This window comes from Macrobrachium rosenbergii, chromosome 4 (assembly GCF_040412425.1).
Source record: "Macrobrachium rosenbergii isolate ZJJX-2024 chromosome 4, ASM4041242v1, whole genome shotgun sequence".
Taxonomy (NCBI): Eukaryota; Metazoa; Arthropoda; class Malacostraca; order Decapoda; family Palaemonidae; genus Macrobrachium; species Macrobrachium rosenbergii.
Genome location: NC_089744.1, coordinates 42,069,099 through 42,090,439, shown reverse-complemented (window position 1 = coordinate 42,090,439; position 21,341 = coordinate 42,069,099). Strand labels below are relative to the sequence as shown.

The window sequence follows — 21,341 nt, the reverse complement described above, 5'->3', positions numbered from 1 at the left end:
ATTTTCATTTCGCTTAGAGGACAAAGGCTGGTTATTTGGATTTCAAATTTTTTTTCATAAAGTCGAAGGAACAGGCAGCTAAGTGCCCCTAACAAGCCCAATCTTGAAGATAGAAATAAAAGTCGAGGGAATTCTATTTCAGACGTGATGGAGAGTCCAGTATTTTTCTAGGGGGATTCATGCCTCAGATATTTTAACTGAGATTGAGATAAATCTCAGATATCACAATTCAAATAAAGAGATATTATATAAATTTTCCACTGTAACTTTTTGATAAAATAGCAGAAACCTACCTCTTTCAGTTGTTGTCTTGTGTTGAATCCAGCCGTAACTGACTTGATGATTCGTGAGTTTGCCTTGCTATAGCTAAAAGAACAAGTGAAAAAATGATTAAAAATAGACCAGTAATTAGAACAAAGAAGCATATAGATATTGAGTGGGAGGTAAAATAATAGTTTTAAAGGATTCTTTTTTTTATAAGACATGGACATAAAATTGCAGAATTATGCACATAAAAATGTTTTTTCTGATGAGTGTTATGCACATTTTCGTGCTTAAGACGGGTCTGTGTGGTCTTAATCTCTTGTAACTTGGTGAATAAATGTGCATTTCATTTATCTTAAACTTTGAATGTGTCATTATTTGATTTAAGGTATATATATATGTGTGTGTATATACATATTTATATGTGTATATATATATATATATATATATATATATATATATATATATATATATACATACATACATACATACATACATATACTAACAATTAAACCTCATTCAGTGTTATTCATTATATTACACCTAGTTGTTCTTTACAAATAGTGATTATGCGTAATATATATAACTTAACCTTACGAAACGTAATTACTGTAAACTTACTGCTTGAATATCTTTCCCCAGTTGTCTCTGAGGTATGTCCAAGCCAGCGGACGTCCTACTGGGTTCTTGGCGACTGCTGAGAAGACGGTGTCGGAATCCTGCAGCCTAATTCCGCTGTCTTTTGTGAAGGCCATTTCTAGGTACCTGGTGAAGGACGCCACAAGGTAATTGAACTGAATTTTCTGATAATTTCATGTGAGTTCTTATGATGATTCATTTTAGGTCTCTCTCTCTCTCTCTCTCTCTCTCTCTCTCTCTCTCATACCATCTAGTAATGTATACTGTGCAGATATTTTTGTGATTTTCCAACAAATCTTTAAGGGTGAAGTTGCTAATCCCATGCCATTTCCCTTGACCTCAGCTGACGCTGGTATTCATATATAACTAGGTGGCTGATGGGCGGTGGGCAAGACCTACCAAACATGAGCCTAGTGCTGTACTACTCCGGCACAACCACACTTGGCTGATTTAACCTTCCAAATGTGGTCGGTGGCGTTGCCACATCCTGAGGGCATACAGCCGGATTAATAGATTGCTGCCCTCTTTTCATCAGTCCCAAAAGGCATACGTTCGATTCCTGGTCAGGGCAGTTGTATTTATCATATACAATTCCCTTTGAGTGTAACTTATTCCCACGGTGAAGGGAATCGATATGGAGGGGTATATGTGGCTTAATATTTGTGTAAAAAAAGATGTGTATATGCGACAAAACTATCAGATTAACTATCTATATATCTACAGTATATAAATATATATATATGTATATGTATATATATGTTATATATACGTGGGTATAAGTAGCATAACTCAGATTATATATGAAGTGTATATTATAAATTTATTTACATTTTATATGATATATATGTGTATGTATATATACAATATATATACATATATATATATATATATATATATATATATATATATATATATATATATATATATATATATATATATATATATATATATATATATTGTCAGGTTCGGTCGTTTCTTTGCGGGAACAATGTTAAGGTAGTTTCCTTGTTTCTCCTTCCCTCCAGTGTTTTCGTCAGATTGGCGAGTTTTCGTCTGTCACGGTGTGAGTGACAGCGGCAGTCAGGTTTTGGGTGGCAGACAGATTGTTTCTTGGCCACACTCAGCCAAGAAAGCAGCAACAGCATGTTTTGATAGAGCAGCGGGAAGTCACTTTGTTTGGCAGCAGGGGTTATGGACCTGTTTACTTTGGCGGGAGGATGGGGTCCTCTGCGTGTGATTTGACTTCTGGTGTAGCAGCGAGAGGATATTGCGACAGTAAAAGACTGTTTCGAAGAGTCGGCGAGTTCATCTGTGTTGAGGATGCGGTCCTGTTTTGACAGCAAATTGCTGTGTTCGATGAATCACCGATTACGTCTTATGTTTATCCTGGTTGGCGGTAAAAGACTGCCTCGACAATTCTTCGGAATTTTTATGCTGCTTTGGTGATATGTCACCGTTATTGTTGTGCTGCCTATCTTTGTTTTATTTAATTGAACATGTTATGATTTATTCATTAATATTTATTGTTGTAGAGCAAGTGTATGGCTCTGGAAATTTGCTGTTTGTGTATTTGTATTGAGTATGATGTTCTTTTTTAAATGTTGATTTTGTCTGTTAATGTAAATTATTTAATGGTCACTTGTTTGAGCTTTAATGTGGTTATTTATGTTAATGATCATTTATTGTCTTTTTGTCACCTAAAACCTGTACTCAGTTGTAAATATGTAAATTTGTATGTAATAAATTAGACTTAAGGTATTTTTGGCATTTATTTTGCACCCTCCTCTGGCTTGTCCCTGGTCCCTCCAGCCATTCCAGTCCCATATGAGTAATTTTGTGTAGTGGAACCTGTTGAACCAAAAGTGGTTCATAACAATATATATATATATATATATATATATATATATATATATATATATATATATATATATATATATATATATATATATATATATATTTAATGAATATGCAGAAAATCTCATTTAGCCAAAAGCTACAGATAATAAGTTAATAATGGACTCAACCTCTTAAAAGGTGATATATACTGTGTGTATATATATATTTATTTTTATGTATTTATAGTTATATACATATTTTATATATATACATATATATAAAATATACGGTATAATATATGTCTAATAGGTATCCATTAATAACTTATCTGTATGTCTAAATTAGACTTTCCCTCCATATTAATTTTAATGCATGGTGTATACATACATATATGTGCGCACGTCCCATAAAATATAAGGTCTTGGGGATTTGATTAGCGAATATATGATGTTGGATTTAAGGAAAAAACTTGAAAAAACTGCAAGTGTTGCAATATAGGTGAAAGGGCGGTGTGTGTGTGTGTGTGTGCAGGAGTGGGAACGACAGTTAATGCTCCTGGGGTAGGTAAAATGAGTAGACTGAGGAAGAGTAGCTTTTTTTTTTATTGTTAGGTGGACTCTGTTAAATGCGGATTGTTGGGGTAAGGTTAACAGTGGCAACAGAAAATGCTTTGGTAACTAGTTTGTAACTATGGTCCAAAATGAAAAGGAATGAGTGTGAGAGAATGTATTTTGGGACAATTTATAAATGTGTGCCTACTTGGGTTTGAAGAGATTGGAGGGTGTTTGTGGCATGTGCTTTAAATGCAAAGGTAGTTGACAGAGAAAGGGATGACATTCTTGATGTAATGAGGATGGAGAAGTCTTGTGGAAATGTGCTTGGAAAGGGGCTTGATTTTTGAAAATGCATGGTTTCTAAAGAAGAATGTTCACAGTATACTTAGGAAAGAGAAAGAGGTAAGAACAAGTATTTTTTAGGATAGTGCTAGTTCCGAGTAGATGAAAGAGCAAAATGGTGGATGTAATGGTGACAAGAGTGACTGATCAATAATTGGAGTTTTGTAGACGAAATGTGAAAATGGAGGTTCAAATCTAATCAAGAGGAGTGATTTAGAGAAGTAAGGAGAGCAATTAATGAGAAAATGGATACAAAATGGGTAAGGGTTAAAAACATGGAAGCGGTAAGTTGTACATGAGGAATATGGTAAAGCTGAGGATGGCGTGACAGAGTCAGCTGGGAGTGTTTCTAGGTGAAGGAGGTAGGAAAAATTATAATCAGTGAGTTGTGGGATGAGGGAATGAGAGTTTTAGCAAAAAAAAAAAAAAAAAAAAAAAAAACGGATAAAAGCACAACTGCATGATCAGAGAATGTTTTGTGCAAGATACAGGTGATGGAGAGTGTAGTCAAGAAGAAGTGGGAAAGGAAAAGAATGCAAGTAATAAAAATGGAGATGAGAAGATGAGCAAGAATTGTAAGGATGAGCAGTTCTGCAGAGTAGTTTTTGGATAACCTAATCCGTGCTATTTACTATGGGTTAGAACAGAAGGAAAGAAAGGTAAATGAATACATGGATCTTCAAATAAGATACAAATGGAGAGATGCTCTCTGAAGGGCATGCAGTAGGAATGAGTATTTTGAAAACTTGTTGCATGTGGAGGATAGGAAAGGAGCAGAGCTGAATCACGCACAGGTGGGAGGGTTAGTGCAAGTTTGATATTGAATGTTGAGGATATAAAGAAAACAATAGATTGACGAAATGGAAGACACACTCACACCAGGATTCAGTGGGATTACAAATGAAATGCTGAAGTAGTGTGGTGAAAGTGTGATTGATTGGCTGACCAGTGTTTGCAGGCACTGAATGCATGATTGAAACGAAATATTGTCCCATTGTGTAAGGATAAGGTGATAGTAGAGATGGTAAGAATTACATAGACATAACATTACTTAACAATTACAAATATAAGGCAGTTCGATAAAATGTTTTAAATTAGATTGCTGAGAGACTCAGATATTAGAGAAATCAGAAATGACGACAAATGTTCTAAAAAAACCAGTAGGGTAAAAAAAAAGAGGCTCTAGTGGATTCTGCTATTCTGAAGCCTTATCGGTAGCCTGAAAGAAAGCAGTTGATTTCAGCGTATATGAGAAAGCGAGCGTTGATTGAAAGCATGAATACTGTTTACAATAATAGAAGTTACAGTAATATGACAGTAGTGTGAATAATGCGAGTGGTCATATTACTTTGGGACAGGCGTGTTTGTATGAAAAGGATAAGCGCAGACTTTGATAACTAGGTATAAAAGATAGCAAAACTCATAGGCCATTAATCTTGAAGTTCTTAAAAGAATTATACAGGAAATATTTTGCTGGTCATCGAGGCAACAAGCATTTGGGAGAGTAAATAAGAGAAGAGCAGAAGTAGCAGAGCAGTGAGTGTCTGAGAATAGCCTTCTAACTAGAGGAGCGAGTTATCATACCTCCAGGAACGGAGGAGTAAATTGTATTGAGAGAACTGACACCTTTCCAGGCAGAGCACCATAATTCTCTTTGATAGTAGACAGTATTAGATATCATATTTTCTCTTAGCATGAGAAAGTAAAGGAGGACAGCAATTCCTAGTAAATTAAAAAGTTTTGAATAGCAGTGGAAGGAGTTAGATGTGACAGAGGACTTGACTGGATGGCCAAATAGCAGTTCTCAAGCCAAGTATCAGAGGGAATGAAAGTTTTAATACAGGAGGGGACATAGGCTTCAGTAATAAAGCTCTGACTCCACCAACATATTCATGAAATCATTATCATGGATACCAAAGTAATAGATTTATTTTGGAGAATCAAAGAGGAAGTTTCTCATGTCACCCTGGTGGGAACACTCAAATTGTCGTCCTGGATTACATACAGAAATTTTTAGAGACAAGTTGGTAGTAGAAGTCCCCCCCTCATTTTCGTCATCATCGCCATCATAGCTTCCATTTTTTTCACCTTGCTATCAAACCACCAACTCCCTCTTTTCAATGCCTCAAGTGCCCCAGTGCTTGGCTTTATCGCCAAATTTGCATAAGTCAGTCTGCCATTAACATTCCTCGGCATAGGGTACGGGGCTCTTGCTCAGACGAGTTCTCCCCATTTTTCACGACAGGTACGGCAAAATATGCTAGAAAGCAATGTGGTGTAATCAGTTGTCAAATGGGTGAAAGGTGTGTAAAGAATATGAATAGGCCTAATTATAAGCTTACAATGTCGAGACTAGATACGGTCCTCGCACCTGACCCTTTAATGGCCTGTCTTAGAATGGCTCCGAATATCACTAGTGATAGAATTACAGCAAGCAGTTGCTGCCTTGGACAGCTTACCACCTGTACGTTATGCTTGATTCAAGATGTGACCGTAAAGCCTATGATTCTGTCCTGTTCTTTGTCGTTACTGGAAAACATGGTAGGCCTTCATAGCTAGCGAATGGAGTAGATACGAATTATTTGTCATAAGAGATAAACCGTTTGACATGCTTTAACCTCTCTCTCTCCTCTCTCTCTCTCTCTCTCTCTCTCTCTCTCTCTCTCTCTCTCTCTCTCTTGTAAATGATCAATAATGGCCCACCTTGAAAGAAGCCAGATTTTCTTGGTGCACGCCATCGCTTTGAGGAGCATGGACTTCTCCGAGGCAACTTTTGTCTCAAGGAACATGTTCCAGGCGAATTCCCATTCCTTCTTGCCGCCAGCTTCAATAGCTCTGCAGTACACCGTTTCCTTGATGTTTGGGGATATGATGCTGGAAAGTAGGCAAATAAATGATTAAATAAGAAATAATGAAAGATTATAGTAAACATTGTGTAAGTGGATGTTCTTCAAATCTTGTGGATGAGGTTCCTTTTAGATATGTTTGTTCGTTGCATATGTTTCATGAAAGACTTTTTTTATTTATCCATCTTTCAGAAAGCATTGGACACTGATGTTTAAATTCAATTGTGAACCAGATAGCAGTTGGGACTTATGTTTATGCATAAAAACAGTGTCCACGTTTTTCCACCGAATTTGGAGGAATTGCTGCTGTTAATATCACTGGCGCTAATCAGCCGTAAAGAAAACCACCTTAACTGAACTATGAAAGCTTTTTAAGAACAGTTATCTGTATCACTGAGAAGCAAGTTGCGTATTTTTCGTTGAAGGTAAATAACTTTTATACGGGAGTGAGAAATCCCTTTTATATTTCAAAGTTGGAACAACAACCAATCCATGTGGCTTTTAGCGACCATTTTTTGTATATAAATTGGAAAAATTTACCATTACTCAGATGTCATGGAAAGTGTTGGTAGATTCGAGAAGTCACTCTATTTTCATCATGTTATATGGGGTGTTTCTAATTGTATAAGCTGTCTAACCTACTCTAAAAGAAATCTTAGTTGTTAATTGTATGATAATGAACAACAACAGAAGATTACAAACAAAGAATTCATGATTTGCTGCTTTACTTGATTTGGGGGTCCTCCATCCATTGTCGGAAGAGAGTAGCGGAATTGTTGAGACAGTCCCGGTTGCCAAGCCTGCAGGCCCAAGATAAGGCAGTCTTCCTCTTGAACTGGGTCAGCAGGTGGTCGGAGGCGTTGTCATCAAATCCGACTGATTCATACAGCGGGACGATCATGTCCTTGATGTAGTTCTGCCAAAATAGTTGAAAATATCTTTAAAAACACGAGAAGAATTTTCCAGTATAACTGGAAGCATTTTCCATGCACACTGGCGATATTTAAAAAAATATGGAAATTTTTACCAAATATTTTAGAAGCAAATTTAGCCATTTGAACTATGTGGTCTGTCCGAAAAGACTGAGGCAATATGGTAGAAATAAGTGCTCGAATCTTCGTCAAGCGGATTCAGAAGGATTGAGAAAAGGTACTGAAGATTTTTCTCAACAGATGGAAACATTTTGAAAAATTTAATACCTGCTAACACAATGGTTTCAGCTCTTAAAAACCTACTGACATGCAAATTGTCATTGACAATGTTGCCCGTCTTTTGAAAAATGGGTTTGACACTGTTTTAGTGTTGTCACTGAGAAGACTTGCTTAGATTAGCTTTGCAGTTTTATAGGCTATTATTGTCGTGAACAAGTCTGATGATGGCTGTCAGGTTTTCAGTACACAGACGGCTGTTGTAGCCAACAAACACTAAGAAAATTTAAAAATTTAAATTGGAAGATGATAAATCCAGAACATTATAAAAGAGGAATATATTACACACACACATTATATATATATATATATATATATATATATATATATATATATATATATATATATATATATATATATATATGTATATATTGTGTATATGTTGTAATCTGGAACTGAAGACTGACTATAAGCAAGTGGTCAATCAAAATTCTCTCTCTCATTTTGTTATTATTCTTTATGGTGTTTTATTTGTCTTGCTGTTTTCACTGATTCCTATAATTTCCCACCTATAGAGTTTGTCACTTTCTCCAACTTAGTTTTGGTTTTGCAGCAGGCTTTGTTCAAAGAAATGATCTTGCTATTTATCTGTTTGTACAATGAAATATGAAAACTCTCTGCAGGACAATTCGAACTTGTTCATTCGTTCTTGTTTACTCATTACATATTATAGACAGGATAGAAAATTGGCCTCGAAGGTGAAAAAGAAATTGTTCATACTGCCCAGTTATTACCTGCAGTGCTCCGTACCCGCCAGTACGCTCGAAAAGTTCCACCAGATTCTCCAGTTTATTGACAGCAGATTTCCATGGTACATATTCAGTCTCGTTCCCCAAGTATGTGTAAATGTCCAAGGCGATTTCGTAGCTCAGATGACCTGCCAAAAAGCATGATGTAATTAAACACCGTCTTTACACACTAGACTGATTTCATAAGAACATGGAGTCTGGAATAACATGTCTTGATCTACTGCTAGCAGGGAAAAGTTATCAGTGAAGTGACAAAAAGGCACCATCGTAGAATGGCTGAAAGTTCCCAGTGCTTGGCTTAACAGACGAAATTTCATAAAATCAATTCATATCGAATAAAAAAAAAAGCCACTTCATGAAATAATAACGCTGCTACCAAGAGGTGACCTTTGCTAATACCAGATTATCAGAATATTCAATAATTATCTAATCATCTGGGTCATGTCCTTTGCAACATCAAGGCTACTTCTGGCGGCTCATCTTCGGTAAGGATTCAAGTCCCTAACTTGTGCAAACTTAATGAAAAGCTTGTAATACCGAAATTATATATTTGCCCCCGTGCTTTTTTTTTTTTTTACATAATTGATTTTCCTCTTAGTTCTTCTGTAAGTTTTAACTACTTTTCCCACATGTTTTGAATGGCAAGATTGGCTTAGACCATAACTATTGCATTTTGTGGACAGTTCTTTTCTCCATTGCCACGTCTTTTGTGAAAATGATATTGTTTTAAATCGAAGTGTTGTCGAGAAGGTTTTCATGTCCATTCTATAATAATTCAAATCCCATATGTCCATATTTTCCTGTTTAGAGGTAAAATGGATATTATATCAAGTAAATTATTTAGAGTAACTGATGGTGTAGGGTTAATTATTACAAAGAAAGACAAGGCTTTAAATTCTGTCTTTGCTATGCTAACAGCAATTCCTGTAAGAGGAAAAAATAGAAATAAAATTTATTGGACGGCATTACTTGGGTAAGATCAAGTCAGATTCGGTTTGATTAAGTTGGTGCGAGCTTATCTGAGAATAGCAAACTCATGTTCCTAGAGAATATCTAAGGAGTTTGATCCACTCTTTTTTCCTGTCAAAATGAATTCGTCAATATTATGCGCAAATCAAGTCCGGCAGAAAGGAGAACATTTTCAGGTAATTTCTTTTGTTCCAAGTACGTGCAGATAGTCAGTTGGACTCGACTTTTCGCTACCATGAAATGAAAACCCTTTGGTTTCACTTTTGGAACAGTAATGAAAGTTGAAGGAACGACACGAATTACTTTGTCTATCAGTTAGTGAGCAATAGTATTCTTTGTTTCTGTTTTCTTAGTTTCCCGTTAGCTTCCCTCTTTTAAGAAGCGGGTGTTTAGCCTCCTATTTGTTGTTTACATCCCATTTCGTTTTTCTTAACTTTTTAATTTTCTTTAGATCTAGACTAGAAAAGTGCATTTAGTGGCCTGCACCATCGGCCTTGGCAGAAATAGTGCAGATTTAAGAAGCGGGTGTTAGCCTCCTATTTGTTGTTTCCACCCTATTTCGTATTTCTTAATTTTATAGTTTTCTTTAGATATATAATGGGTAAGTGCATTAAGTTGCCTGTCACATCGACCCTCGCAGAAATAGTGCAGATTTAACTGATCACATGGGAAGCATTGGGACGAGTTACCTGCTCGCGCGAGATCCATGGCGTCGTCGATGATCTGAGCTCGATTGATGGTATGGATGACCTCGTGGTCCGTCTTGAGCTGCTGGATGATGAGATTCCAGTTGTCGTCGTCGTAATTGACCCTGTAGAACCCGGTCTCCTGGACATTGAAGATCACCCACTGCTCGCTTGAGGGAAGCGATGATACGGTGATCTCGGACTCGGAATCCTTCATCCACACCGAAGGGCTGGTCACCGTGAAGTTAGGATTACCCTGCGAGGCATAATTCAACGGCACCCACCAGCTGTACTTGCGGGCTTCCTTCTTGTTGTGGAGGTATCGTTCCTGCAATCATCAGATGCCCTTATTAGCTTCCTGTCCCAATTTGATTTATTCAGAATAACAGCCTTACACAATTTCTGGGCTAGTTTGCATTTTTCAATATGTAAATGTTCTGTATATATATATATATATATATATATATATATATATATATATATATATATATATATATATATATATATATATATATTACCACATGTGAAAAATAAGAAAAATAAGAAACTGGTGTAGGTCCTGACCGGTTTGACTTTATTTCAAGGCATTGACGAAGGACTGATACAGAGTATGAGAAGTCACAAATATATATACTACAGGAACAGTACTGACGAACATACACAACCGTTAGATACTACATATCCCCCCCTCAGGCCGGTGTCGAGGTAGGAGTGGCCTTCAAAACTCATTTGGCTAAAAATCACAATATACTCTCAGGGGACAATGCTGATAAACAAACCATACGCGACCTCAGATCCACACCTGACAGGTGTCAGGGAGGCAGAGTTTGGAAACTCATTAGCACTACTACCCCTGTACTGTGTTTACAAATATGATAATCCTATTTTCATACATCTCTACTGCCTACCTTAAAATTTAAACAATTTACAAATTTCTTTTGATATTAAAAGATCAAGTTTATACATCCCTTGACTGATATTCATATTATGGTTGTAACTTTCTTTTATAAAGCTAGAGTCAATGATATTCCTTTCCAGCGCATTATTAGAATATACAATCCTTTTTGCCCCTTCGCAGTCGATAGCATGATTGTTCTCACTAACATGTACAAATATACCACTGTTCCCTTGTGCATATCTCACACATTTCTTATGCTGTTCAATTCTTTTTTCCAGTGCTTTCCCGGTTTGGCCAATATAAAAGTTGTCACAAGACTTGCACGGAATTTTATATACACACCCTTTAGTATTGTCATGGAGAGTTCTTGATACGTACATTTTTCATTGTTTTATTGTTCATAAATGCGACATTAACATCAAAATTCTTAAGATGATGAGGGATATCTTTCATATTATTATTATAAGGCAAAACAAGCAAATTTTTTGTGTTGTAAGGTTCGTTTTGGTTTTGATACATAGTCTTTTTTGCCGCTTCAAATGCAGTTTAATACACTGTCAGGATATTTCAGTTTCTTGCCTGCATTCCTAATCTTTTCTTTTTCATCATCAATATATTCAGGGCTACATACCCGTAATGCTCTTAAAAACATAGATGAAAACACGGGTATGTAGCCCTGAATATATTGATGATGAAATAGAAAAGATTAGGAATGCAGACAAGAAATTGAAATATCCTGACAGTGTATTAAACAGTACATTTGAAGCGGCAAAAAAGACGTATCAAAACCTAAAAGAACCTTACAACACAAAAAATTTGCTTGTTTTGCCTTATAATAATATGAAAGATATCCCTCATCATCTTAAGAATTTTGGTGTTAATGTCGCATTTAAGAACAATAAAACAATGAAAAATGTACTTATCAAGAACTCCCCTGACAATACTAAAGGGTGTGTATATAATATTCCGTGTAAGTTTTGTGACAACTTGTATATTGGCCAAACTGGGAAAGCACTGGAAAAAAGAATTGAACAGCATAAAAATGTGTGAGATATGCACAGGGGAACAGTGGTATATTTGTACATGTTTGTGAGAACGATCATGCTGTCAACTGGGAAGGGGCAAAAAGGATTGTATATTCTAATAATGCAGTGGAAAGGAATATCATTGAATCTAGCTTTATAAAAGAAAGTTACAACCATAATATGAATATCCGTCAAGGGATGTATAAACTTGATCCTTAAATATCAAAAGAAATTTGTAAATTGTTTAAATTTTAAGGTAGGCAGTAGAGATGTATGAAAATAGGATTATCATATTTGTAAACACAGTACAGGGGTAAAAGTGCTAATGAGTTTCCAAACTCTGCCTCCCTGACACCTGTCAGGTGTGGATCTGAGGTCGGGTATGGTTTGTTTATCAGCATTGTCCCCTGAGAGTATATTGCAATTTTTAGCCAAATGAGTTTTGAAGGCCACTCCTACCTTGACACCGGCCTGAGGGGGGATATTTAGTCTCTAATGGTTGTGTATGTTCGTCAGTACTGTTCCTGTAGTATATATATTTGTGACACAGTCCTTCGTCAATGGCTTGGAAATAAAGTTGAAACTGGTCAGACCTACACCCTGTTTCTTATTTTTCACCTGTGGTAATGTGTGATAAACGAATCACGTACAAAAGTGATAATCATATATATAATATATATATATATATATATATATATATATATATATATATATATATATATATATATATATATATATATATATATGCATACAGAAACACATAGACCACACACACACACATATATATATGTATTATATATCTATATACCTAAAAATGGATGTATGCATGTGTATGTGTGTGTGTGTATGTTCCACATTCACTCTGAAATGCATTGAGCAATTTCAGCCAAACTTGGTATACATATGACTTACTATCTCAAAAAGAACATTGTAGGGGTAAGACATCATTGGAACCAAAGGGTGGGTGTGGGAAGGGGGGTGACATGTAAAATTAACCGAAAATGACAGATAGTGTCGAATCCATAATTTTCAAGGTTGCTGAGATGAATAGTGACACTCCCAATGCCATTTAAGTCCAAGTTCAGCCTCGATAGGAAGGGGGGTGAGGATGGGTGAAATATAAAATGCCAAAAATGCTGGGCAGTGTAATTGAAGCAACTATCTTAACAGGAAAGGGAGAGAGTGAGAGGGAGAAGAAGTGAGAGAGAGAGAGAGAGAAAGTTTATTTTTTGTAATTCAGAGTTTTCCCAGGCAGTGCCAGGTTGGTTAGCTAGTGTGTGTGTATATATATATATATGTATATATATATATATATATATATATATATATATATATATATATATATATATATATATATATATCATTGGTGGAAAATTGGGATACATGACTTCCTCCTCAGGTCATAAATACGATTTTTTTTTTTTTTTGTGAATGCGCAAGTAATTTGACTCAAATAATTTTACTGAATTTCCTTTCGGTTTTATGTTTCCCCATTAGAAGATCGTCAATACTTCCTCGAAAATATTACATCAACGCCCGCTCTTTCCATGCTTAACATTGAACGTTCTTGAACATGCGCAACGTTTAACATTCTTTTACCTGCGTCACAGTAGCTGTGGTACCGTCGGGAGATCTGGTGACATTGATGACTGGGTAGCCCATCTGTAACGTCCACGAGTCCATGATCATTTTCACCGTCAGGTCGGTTGGCAAAGTGCCGTCCTCGTGTGCTGCCATCGTCAGGTAGTCCCACAGATCGTCTTGCTCTGCGTTGTCGTACTGGCTGGAGGGGAACGTCAAATATCGTAAAAAGATATATATATATATATATATATATATATATATATATATATATATATATATATATATATATATATATATATATATATATATACATACACACACACACACACACATATATATATATATATATATATATATATATATATATATATATATATATATATATATATATATATATATATATACATATATATATATGTGTGTGTGTGTTTGTAATTCTTTTTGTGCTTTTTTCATCTAAAGTGCAGAAAATTGATTGATTTACTAAAACTGGCGTAACAAAAATGCAGGAAAATGCGCAGAAATAATTACACATACATTTCGAAAGCTCTTCTATTTTCAAACTAACGAAGAAGGTGTAAAGTTATATTAATGCTAGTAAGAACATAATTTTTCAATGAAAATCCAACTAAAGAAGTGAATAATAAATGCAGCCTTTAAAGTAATCATCTCGAGCAGGTTCTCATGAGAATCACGAGGTAATTTAGATTCATTCGAGGTGATCCACTGAGTTTTTTGAGAAAAGCATCGACGTCACACTCAAAATAGCTCTCTATGGTTGGTGGTCTGCAGACCATGAACCTCAAATGTTTATTCGTCATGTGGGAGAAGGTCCGCCGGTATTGAGCCTCCTCCAGCTGCTTCTGTCATGAATGGCTCATTTCATAATTGGTTTTGGCAGATGCTGTAAGCCTTTGAATACTTAAATGGAAGTCACTGCCAATCAACTATGCTCACTCCCAAAGTTATTTTGTGAACATATGAGATCAATAAGTTATCATCATGGTCGCCTTCATGGGAGAACCTGGTTGGTAGAAACCAGATGCTGAAAACCCCAAGTCGGGTATCGCCTGGAGAGATGACACTAAGCACACCCTGTAAGGGAGGTAGTGCCGACAGTGCACCTCACGTTGTGCACTGTAGGCATTACTTAAGGTTCTTTCTAGCGTCTCTTCGGCCCTTAGCTGCGACCCCTTTCATTCCTTTTACTGTACCTCTGTTCATATTCTCTTCCATCTTACTTTTCATCCTCTCGTAGCAATTGTTTCATATTGCAACTGCGAAGTTTTCCTCCTGTTACACATTGAAAACCTTTGTACCGTTAATTTCCTTTTAGAGCTGAATGACCTCATAAGTCCCAGCGCTTGGCCTTTGGCTTAAATTTTATATTCCGCTCCATTCCATTCCGACAGTAAACCCAACTCGCAATATTGTTCTTTGACGTGTGAGAATTGCTCATATGAGCTTAAGAAGGAGCCCAGGAGCCTCTGGAGACTGAGAGTCAGAGACGGCTGTGGTGTTCGTGATAAGAGGTGGACCGTAGTTGATGAATGCTCGGATACTTTTTTACAAGGCTGGCTGAATCTAGGTGGTAGGTTACTGACTTTTTGCTGTGGGTTATAAGGTCCCCTTCTCTTAAAGTCACTGGCAAGTCTTGCTTCTCGGTTTTGGAAACTTGTGGATTCCAGTGACATTTAAGAATTTATGGAAGATGCAGGTCCTCTAAACAAAGTATTTGCCATTAGTTTAGAGCATTTTGATTTTTTCTATATTTCTTTTATGAATTTATCATGTGGAGACTTTCAAATTTTTAATCGGTGTGCCTGAATGTTATTTCATTAGGATTTTTCATTAATTTACATATTTGAGGAAAAATGTATTTCTGGTGTTGATAACCTTTGCCGTTGTACCAAAAATTTATCAGCCATTCTCCCTCGTATGGATTGATTTACAAATACGTTAAAAAAACATTGGCATTACATTGTAAAAGTGTCAAGGAAATAAACCAGCGCAATCTCCTTAGCTTCAGAAATTAGATTACCTACCTTATTTTATCTGGAAATCCTTTGACTTTTTGGAATGAGTCCAAACTCTTTGAAAACTTTGTAACTTAAATAACATGTAAGAAAGAGTTATAACATAAATAACATGTAAGCAAACTCTTTCGCATAAAACTATGTATCGATAGAAATTTACTGGAATTAATGGTACCTGATTCTTAGAAAAAAAAAAAGTGAACTATCTTCACCTTTTTGCGTACCGATCAGAATGAAGCTGTACAATACTAATTCTAGTAGAAAATTAACAATGATTCGCTGTAATACTGTACTGTCAGCACCATCCTTTCTACTGGCGAAAGACTACGAATAAAAGTGTATAATTTATCATCATAATACACTTTTGTTTTCGTAGTCTTTCGCCAGTAGAAGGGATGGTGCAGACAGTGAATCATTATAAATGTTCTACTAGAATTAGTATTGTGCAACTTAATTTTGATCGGTACGCAAAAAGGTCAGTATCCGAGTTAAGGCCATCAGTTATACTGGAAATTTCCCAAAGTAAGGAGCGGTTGTGATGTGCTTCATCTTTCGTGTACAACAGGAGTTGTATACATAGGTTTACGTTTGTTTATTTATCTTTGTATTTTTATTGTTTTTTATTTATTGGATTTTATTTCCTATATTTCGTTTTACTTCTCTCTTTATTTAATTTTATATATATATATATATATATATATATATATATATATATATATATATATATATATATATATATATATATATATATATATATATATATATGGCTGTTCAGTTGTTTAAGTTTACTTTCAAGTTACTGGGAAATTTGGCTTTTTGTACAAGAACAGGAATAAATTCTTTTGCCAAGGCACAGTGTTAAATTGGCCTTTAGCAGTTTATCCTCATTTATGGGATATTATCACCTTCTCTCATTCTCTGTCGACTTTTTCTTCTTACCCTTATATATTTTATCTTTTCTCACAAAATGACAGAAGCATTGTTTGTACTTGAACTAAAAGTTTGACATTTCTAAATGAATGGACCTGATTACTCACAATGCCTCCAGGTAATTAGTGAGACCCTTCCGCAGTGATGCTTCGGTGAGGAAGTGGCTCATCATTCTTATGATTGAAGAACCTGCAGGTGAGAGAAGAAAGAGCATTCTCACGTTATTGTTAAACGTAGGTACTCATTAACAATTACACGCACATTTATATTTATATAAGGATGGCAGTTGAGACGTTACAGAATAGACAAACATGGAGTTGATGGGTTCGTAAGTGGGATAGACTGACCGTTGTTTGTAAGGTATGTCTGGAAAAAATAAAGGTCCCTAAGGAGTTGGTAAAAGGAATAATTGTTTCTTTCTATAAAGGTGCAGATGATGAAGTGAATGTTAGGGTTCTAGGGGTATGATGTTACTTAGGATACTAGGTAAGTTTCTGGAATTTGAGAAAGTAAGGTAGTTGACAGAAGGATTCATAGGGGCAGAACAGTGAGGGTTTAGAGAAGGCGGAGGGTATGTGGATGAAGCGGTTGTTTTGAAAGAGATATGTGAGAAGTATAGAAGCAAAGGGAAAAAGCTGTTTGTGGTATAGATAGATGTAAAAAAGGCTTTTGATATAACTGATAAAGGCATTATGGAGGGTGTTGAAGACGTTAGGTGTGTAAGAATAAACTTGGAGAGTCCATGGAACTAAGGTGGGAATGCATGAAGCGATTGTTCAGGAAATGCATGCATATATATAAATATATATATATATATATATATATATATATATATATATATATATATATATATATATATATATATATATATATATATATATATTGCAATGGCTAGGGCCGTTTTCTCGCAACCTCATCCATTTTTACATTTGCAGAGTAATGGAAAAGAAATAAAAAATTAATGTCCTTCATTCACTACTAAAACTGAGGTCTCAATTCACCCCTTCATAATCTCTCTCGTTCCCCAAAGTGGTTAAGTCTGACTCTCTTTCTGTTCAGAGTGACTGCTTGGGCCTGAAATTCCAGGTACCCCTGCATCCAGCCAGACTCGGGGGAGAAGCCCCAAAAGAGAAAGTTGACCCCCCCTCATTCTGAACCCACATGAGCTGACTAGCGCCACGTGGAACCCATGCAGTTGACATAAAGGGAACGTGACGTAAATTGACCTCTGTGCCACCTGGATGAGAAGCCAACGTAATCCCCAGAGGTTATAAATAGACTCTGCAAGAGGAATCGCCCTCAGTTCCCTCAGAGAGATCGCTCAGGCCCTATGCAAGACAGACGTCCTTGTCTGTCCCTTTGAACACATGTCGATCCAGGGGCCTCGACTGTATATTTTTATAGCGGCATTATAATTCCTTCCTCCATCGTCAGCTCAATATTGAACGAGGACAACGTTGTCTGGACTAAGGTAACGTGCCGGAATTAAGGTTTTAGCCAGTCACGACCTGTTATTCTCTACCTAATATTCCCTTTATTTTTTCAATTGTGCAATCCCCTCAGTAATTTGTGTGGGAACATTCAGTGTTAACGTAAAATATGCATTAGTGTTTGAGTTATTTGGCACCATCTGTGCATTCCTCGGTTCCCTTTGTGAGTCTTATTATTATTGCAAGTAACCGTCCTGCATATTTGCCTCGACTGTGGAACATCTTGACTGATCCATGTGCAGTTCCTCCCCTTCAACTGCGATCTTCCCCGTTATGAAGATATTAGCTTAGAATGTTTATCCTGTGTAGGATTCCTTATTTAGCAGGCCCTTGTTATCACCTGCCCATTAATTCGTCATTCTTCTGATCTTTGTTGTTATGTAAATATAATTAGTTGAGAGAACCCTTGAGTTTACGTAAATTCCTCACCTGAAGAAGGACTTAAGGGGCGTGATGATTGCCGAATTTCGAGGAATTATCGATTTTTAGTTTTTACAGTTTTGGACTGGTATGTCTAAATAAACATGTCCTGAAATATTATTGCTAAAACAAAAATTTTAAGTGTTTTACATTTTTGTTCACCGCATTTACCGGCATTTGAGCGGCATTGAGCGAAAATTGTCGCAAACTTTCTGTATGGCTTTTTAGGTGGAAGTGAGAAATATACTTTACTTTCCTATTAAAATACACATTATCTACAGTAAAAACTGGCTTTCTCTTTCAAAAAATATAATATCAGAGTAAATATGTATGTATCCATATTTACTCTGAGGAATTTACGTAAACTCAGGGGTTCTCTCAACTAATTATATTTACATAACAACAAAGATCAGAAAAGTGACGAATTAATGGGCAGGTAATTGCCCTGTGATATCGCCCCCGTGAGCTACACTGAACAACAAATTGTCGTACAATGTTTGTATGACATGCCAATTCTGGATAGTAGAAAGTGAGAAATTTACTTCAGTATCCTACTAAAACTACCCATTTTCTACGATAAGAGCTTGTTCGTTCCTCTAGAAAATATCAAACAAAATATCAAAAAAAGTAAATATATATCTATGTATCTCGATATTTTGGACTCGTTATCACAGATGTACCATGCCAAGTGCCAGCTAGTATACATATAATATTTTATATTTATTGACATATTTTCACTGCGTACTTTTGGAAATATGAAATTATATAAGTAGGTAACAGTTCCAAACAGAGCGTCGGGTTTTACCAATAAACAATCTCAATTTGTTGTGTAGTTTTGGTTCATGTGATATCCTAGTGGTTTGTGACGCGTTTCCTTTTCGGATTTTCGTACCTGTAGTGCATTCACGCAATTCCATTGCCACAAGCAAGAGAAGAACCACTCTTATAGCAAACGGGAATTGTCTCGCCCAAGATAGCAACAACACCAGAACGCCCATATCTAAGTAAGGGATTTGTTTTCCTGTATTAGTGATATTCAAATTAGTGGCATTCTAATTAGTGATTACTATATTTCATAATATATTATATAATTATAAAAGACCACAAAGCTTGAATTTACTGCAGTGAGTTGTCGTCTGACTCGTGACTTGTGTAGGCTTGGTTGTCTAGAGTTTGTTTACCTTATCCTCGCAGTTGTTTGTTTATTTGTCTCTCCATTATCCGAACAGAATACGTGTACAACAGTGGTAGCATATATAGGTTATGTAGAAAATGTATATTGACAGCATACATTTTTATAAGTTATGAGGAAAACTTTAGGGTGAGTGTGAAACGATAAGAACAAACGTTTCCCAGAATACCATGTCCTGGCCTAACCTCATTAGGGTTTATTTTTATAATTTATTTATTACGATAAAAATTCGCAGTGACAGCATATAGCCTACTATTTTTTATAGGTAGCATATACTGTTTTTTATAGATTATGGAGAAAACATTATATTGATAGCATATATTAATGAATATAATACAACAGTATAATATGACTATTTAAAAGGCCCATAATATATATTATATAATATATTGCAATATATATACTGTAATACAACAGTATAATATGACTATTTAAAAGGCCCATAATATGCTATTTGAATGTTGCAGCTGTTCACTGGTAAGATATGGGGAGGTGATGTGTTATAAGAGTATATATACTGCCACACCTACATATTCTTTGTATATATACTCTTGTAACTCATCATGTGTCCATATTTTACCAGTGAACAGAAACACAGAAGGAAGTGCTCAAAATATATGGTTGCAAAGTTCAAATAGTGTTATATGGGCCTTTTTATCTCCATATATATATATATATATATATATATATATATATATATATTTTATATAATATTCTGCTATATATATATTATTTTTTATAAATATTCTGCTGTCTCTTACATTATTTTTTTGTAAGAATATCCTTACAAAGACAGGACAGCGCCTCTGTCGAAGCTAAGCGAGCAGAGGTAGGCTGTGATTTCGAAAAATAACCGCTTTTAGTAGCTGATAGGTTAGCATTAGGGGGCCTAACCCACAGGGAGGGTTTTACCAAGTCGCCTCTAGTGAAGGTGGTCTTAAGCTTCCTTTTCCTCTGTCCTATGCATTCGGCGATGTCTCTGTCAATTTTTCAGAATGCCAGGGGCTATGGACAAACAACTTTGCCCTACGCTTACCTGACTGATGCGCCAGTAGAGAGATATCGACATTGAGACTAAGAGCACGTGTCGTGCTCAGGCTAGCATTATCCTTTGTCCTTTCCTATCTGTTGTTTTACTCAGTGAATCGACAAGAAGTGTTATTCAAGAACTCTGATCGGCAGTTGCAGTGCGCAAGCAACTTATGTAATGGTAAGTGTGAAAATTGACAGTTTTTTTGTCAGTTTGCTAGTATTCTTCCACTGTACTTAAACCTTTACATTGTTTCCCCTTCAGCCACCATTTACGAGAGAACTGGTATAAACATATTTCTTTTATGAAGTGTAGTGTATGAATAATTAATATTGCCTAGTGAAATTGCATAAGCTATTCCTGTGCAGTAAGTAGGACTTAGGGAAAGTCAAGTGTAAGTAAATTTCAGGCAAGCCGTGGATCCTGGCCCATTGTTGGAAGAGAAACAGCCTTCCCAATACTAAAACCACGTACGATTTCCACTAGAGTACAAACCTTCATTGCGTTATATTTTACGGGAGCAGGGAAAATTGACTGTCAGACGTTGACTAAAAGTTCACGTAATTACCTCCTACCAGGTAGACATGAAAGGTTGGGAATAATACCTTTGTTGTAGGAGATGCCATCAAAGATTTGACTGATC

General features: G+C 35.9%; 2 protein-coding genes across 3 annotated transcripts in view; one reads left to right on the top strand and one right to left on the bottom strand.

Annotated features, from left to right (window-relative positions):
- LOC136833196 (aminopeptidase N-like) overlaps positions 1-21,341 on the bottom strand; it is a 98,130-nt gene that overhangs the window by 1,293 nt on the left and 75,496 nt on the right. For both annotated transcript variants that reach the window (XM_067095033.1, XM_067095044.1), the window contains exons 9-17: positions 21,304-21,341; positions 16,674-16,755; positions 13,616-13,799; positions 10,097-10,421; positions 8,424-8,566; positions 7,210-7,397; positions 6,339-6,509; positions 886-1,029; positions 294-366 (exon numbers count right to left, since the gene is read on the bottom strand). The exon at positions 21,304-21,341 is cut by the window's right edge and continues 119 nt beyond it. In XM_067095033.1, coding sequence (XP_066951134.1) covers positions 294-366; positions 886-1,029; positions 6,339-6,509; positions 7,210-7,397; positions 8,424-8,566; positions 10,097-10,421; positions 13,616-13,799; positions 16,674-16,755; positions 21,304-21,341 — 1,348 coding nt within the window. The remainder of the gene's footprint in view (positions 1-293; positions 367-885; positions 1,030-6,338; positions 6,510-7,209; positions 7,398-8,423; positions 8,567-10,096; positions 10,422-13,615; positions 13,800-16,673; positions 16,756-21,303) is intronic.
- LOC136833197 (uncharacterized) overlaps positions 920-21,341 on the top strand; it is a 185,241-nt gene continuing 164,819 nt past the window's right edge. Inside the window, exon 1 of the mRNA XM_067095060.1 lies at positions 920-1,049. The gene's annotated coding sequence lies outside the window, so the exon portion shown is untranslated. The remainder of the gene's footprint in view (positions 1,050-21,341) is intronic.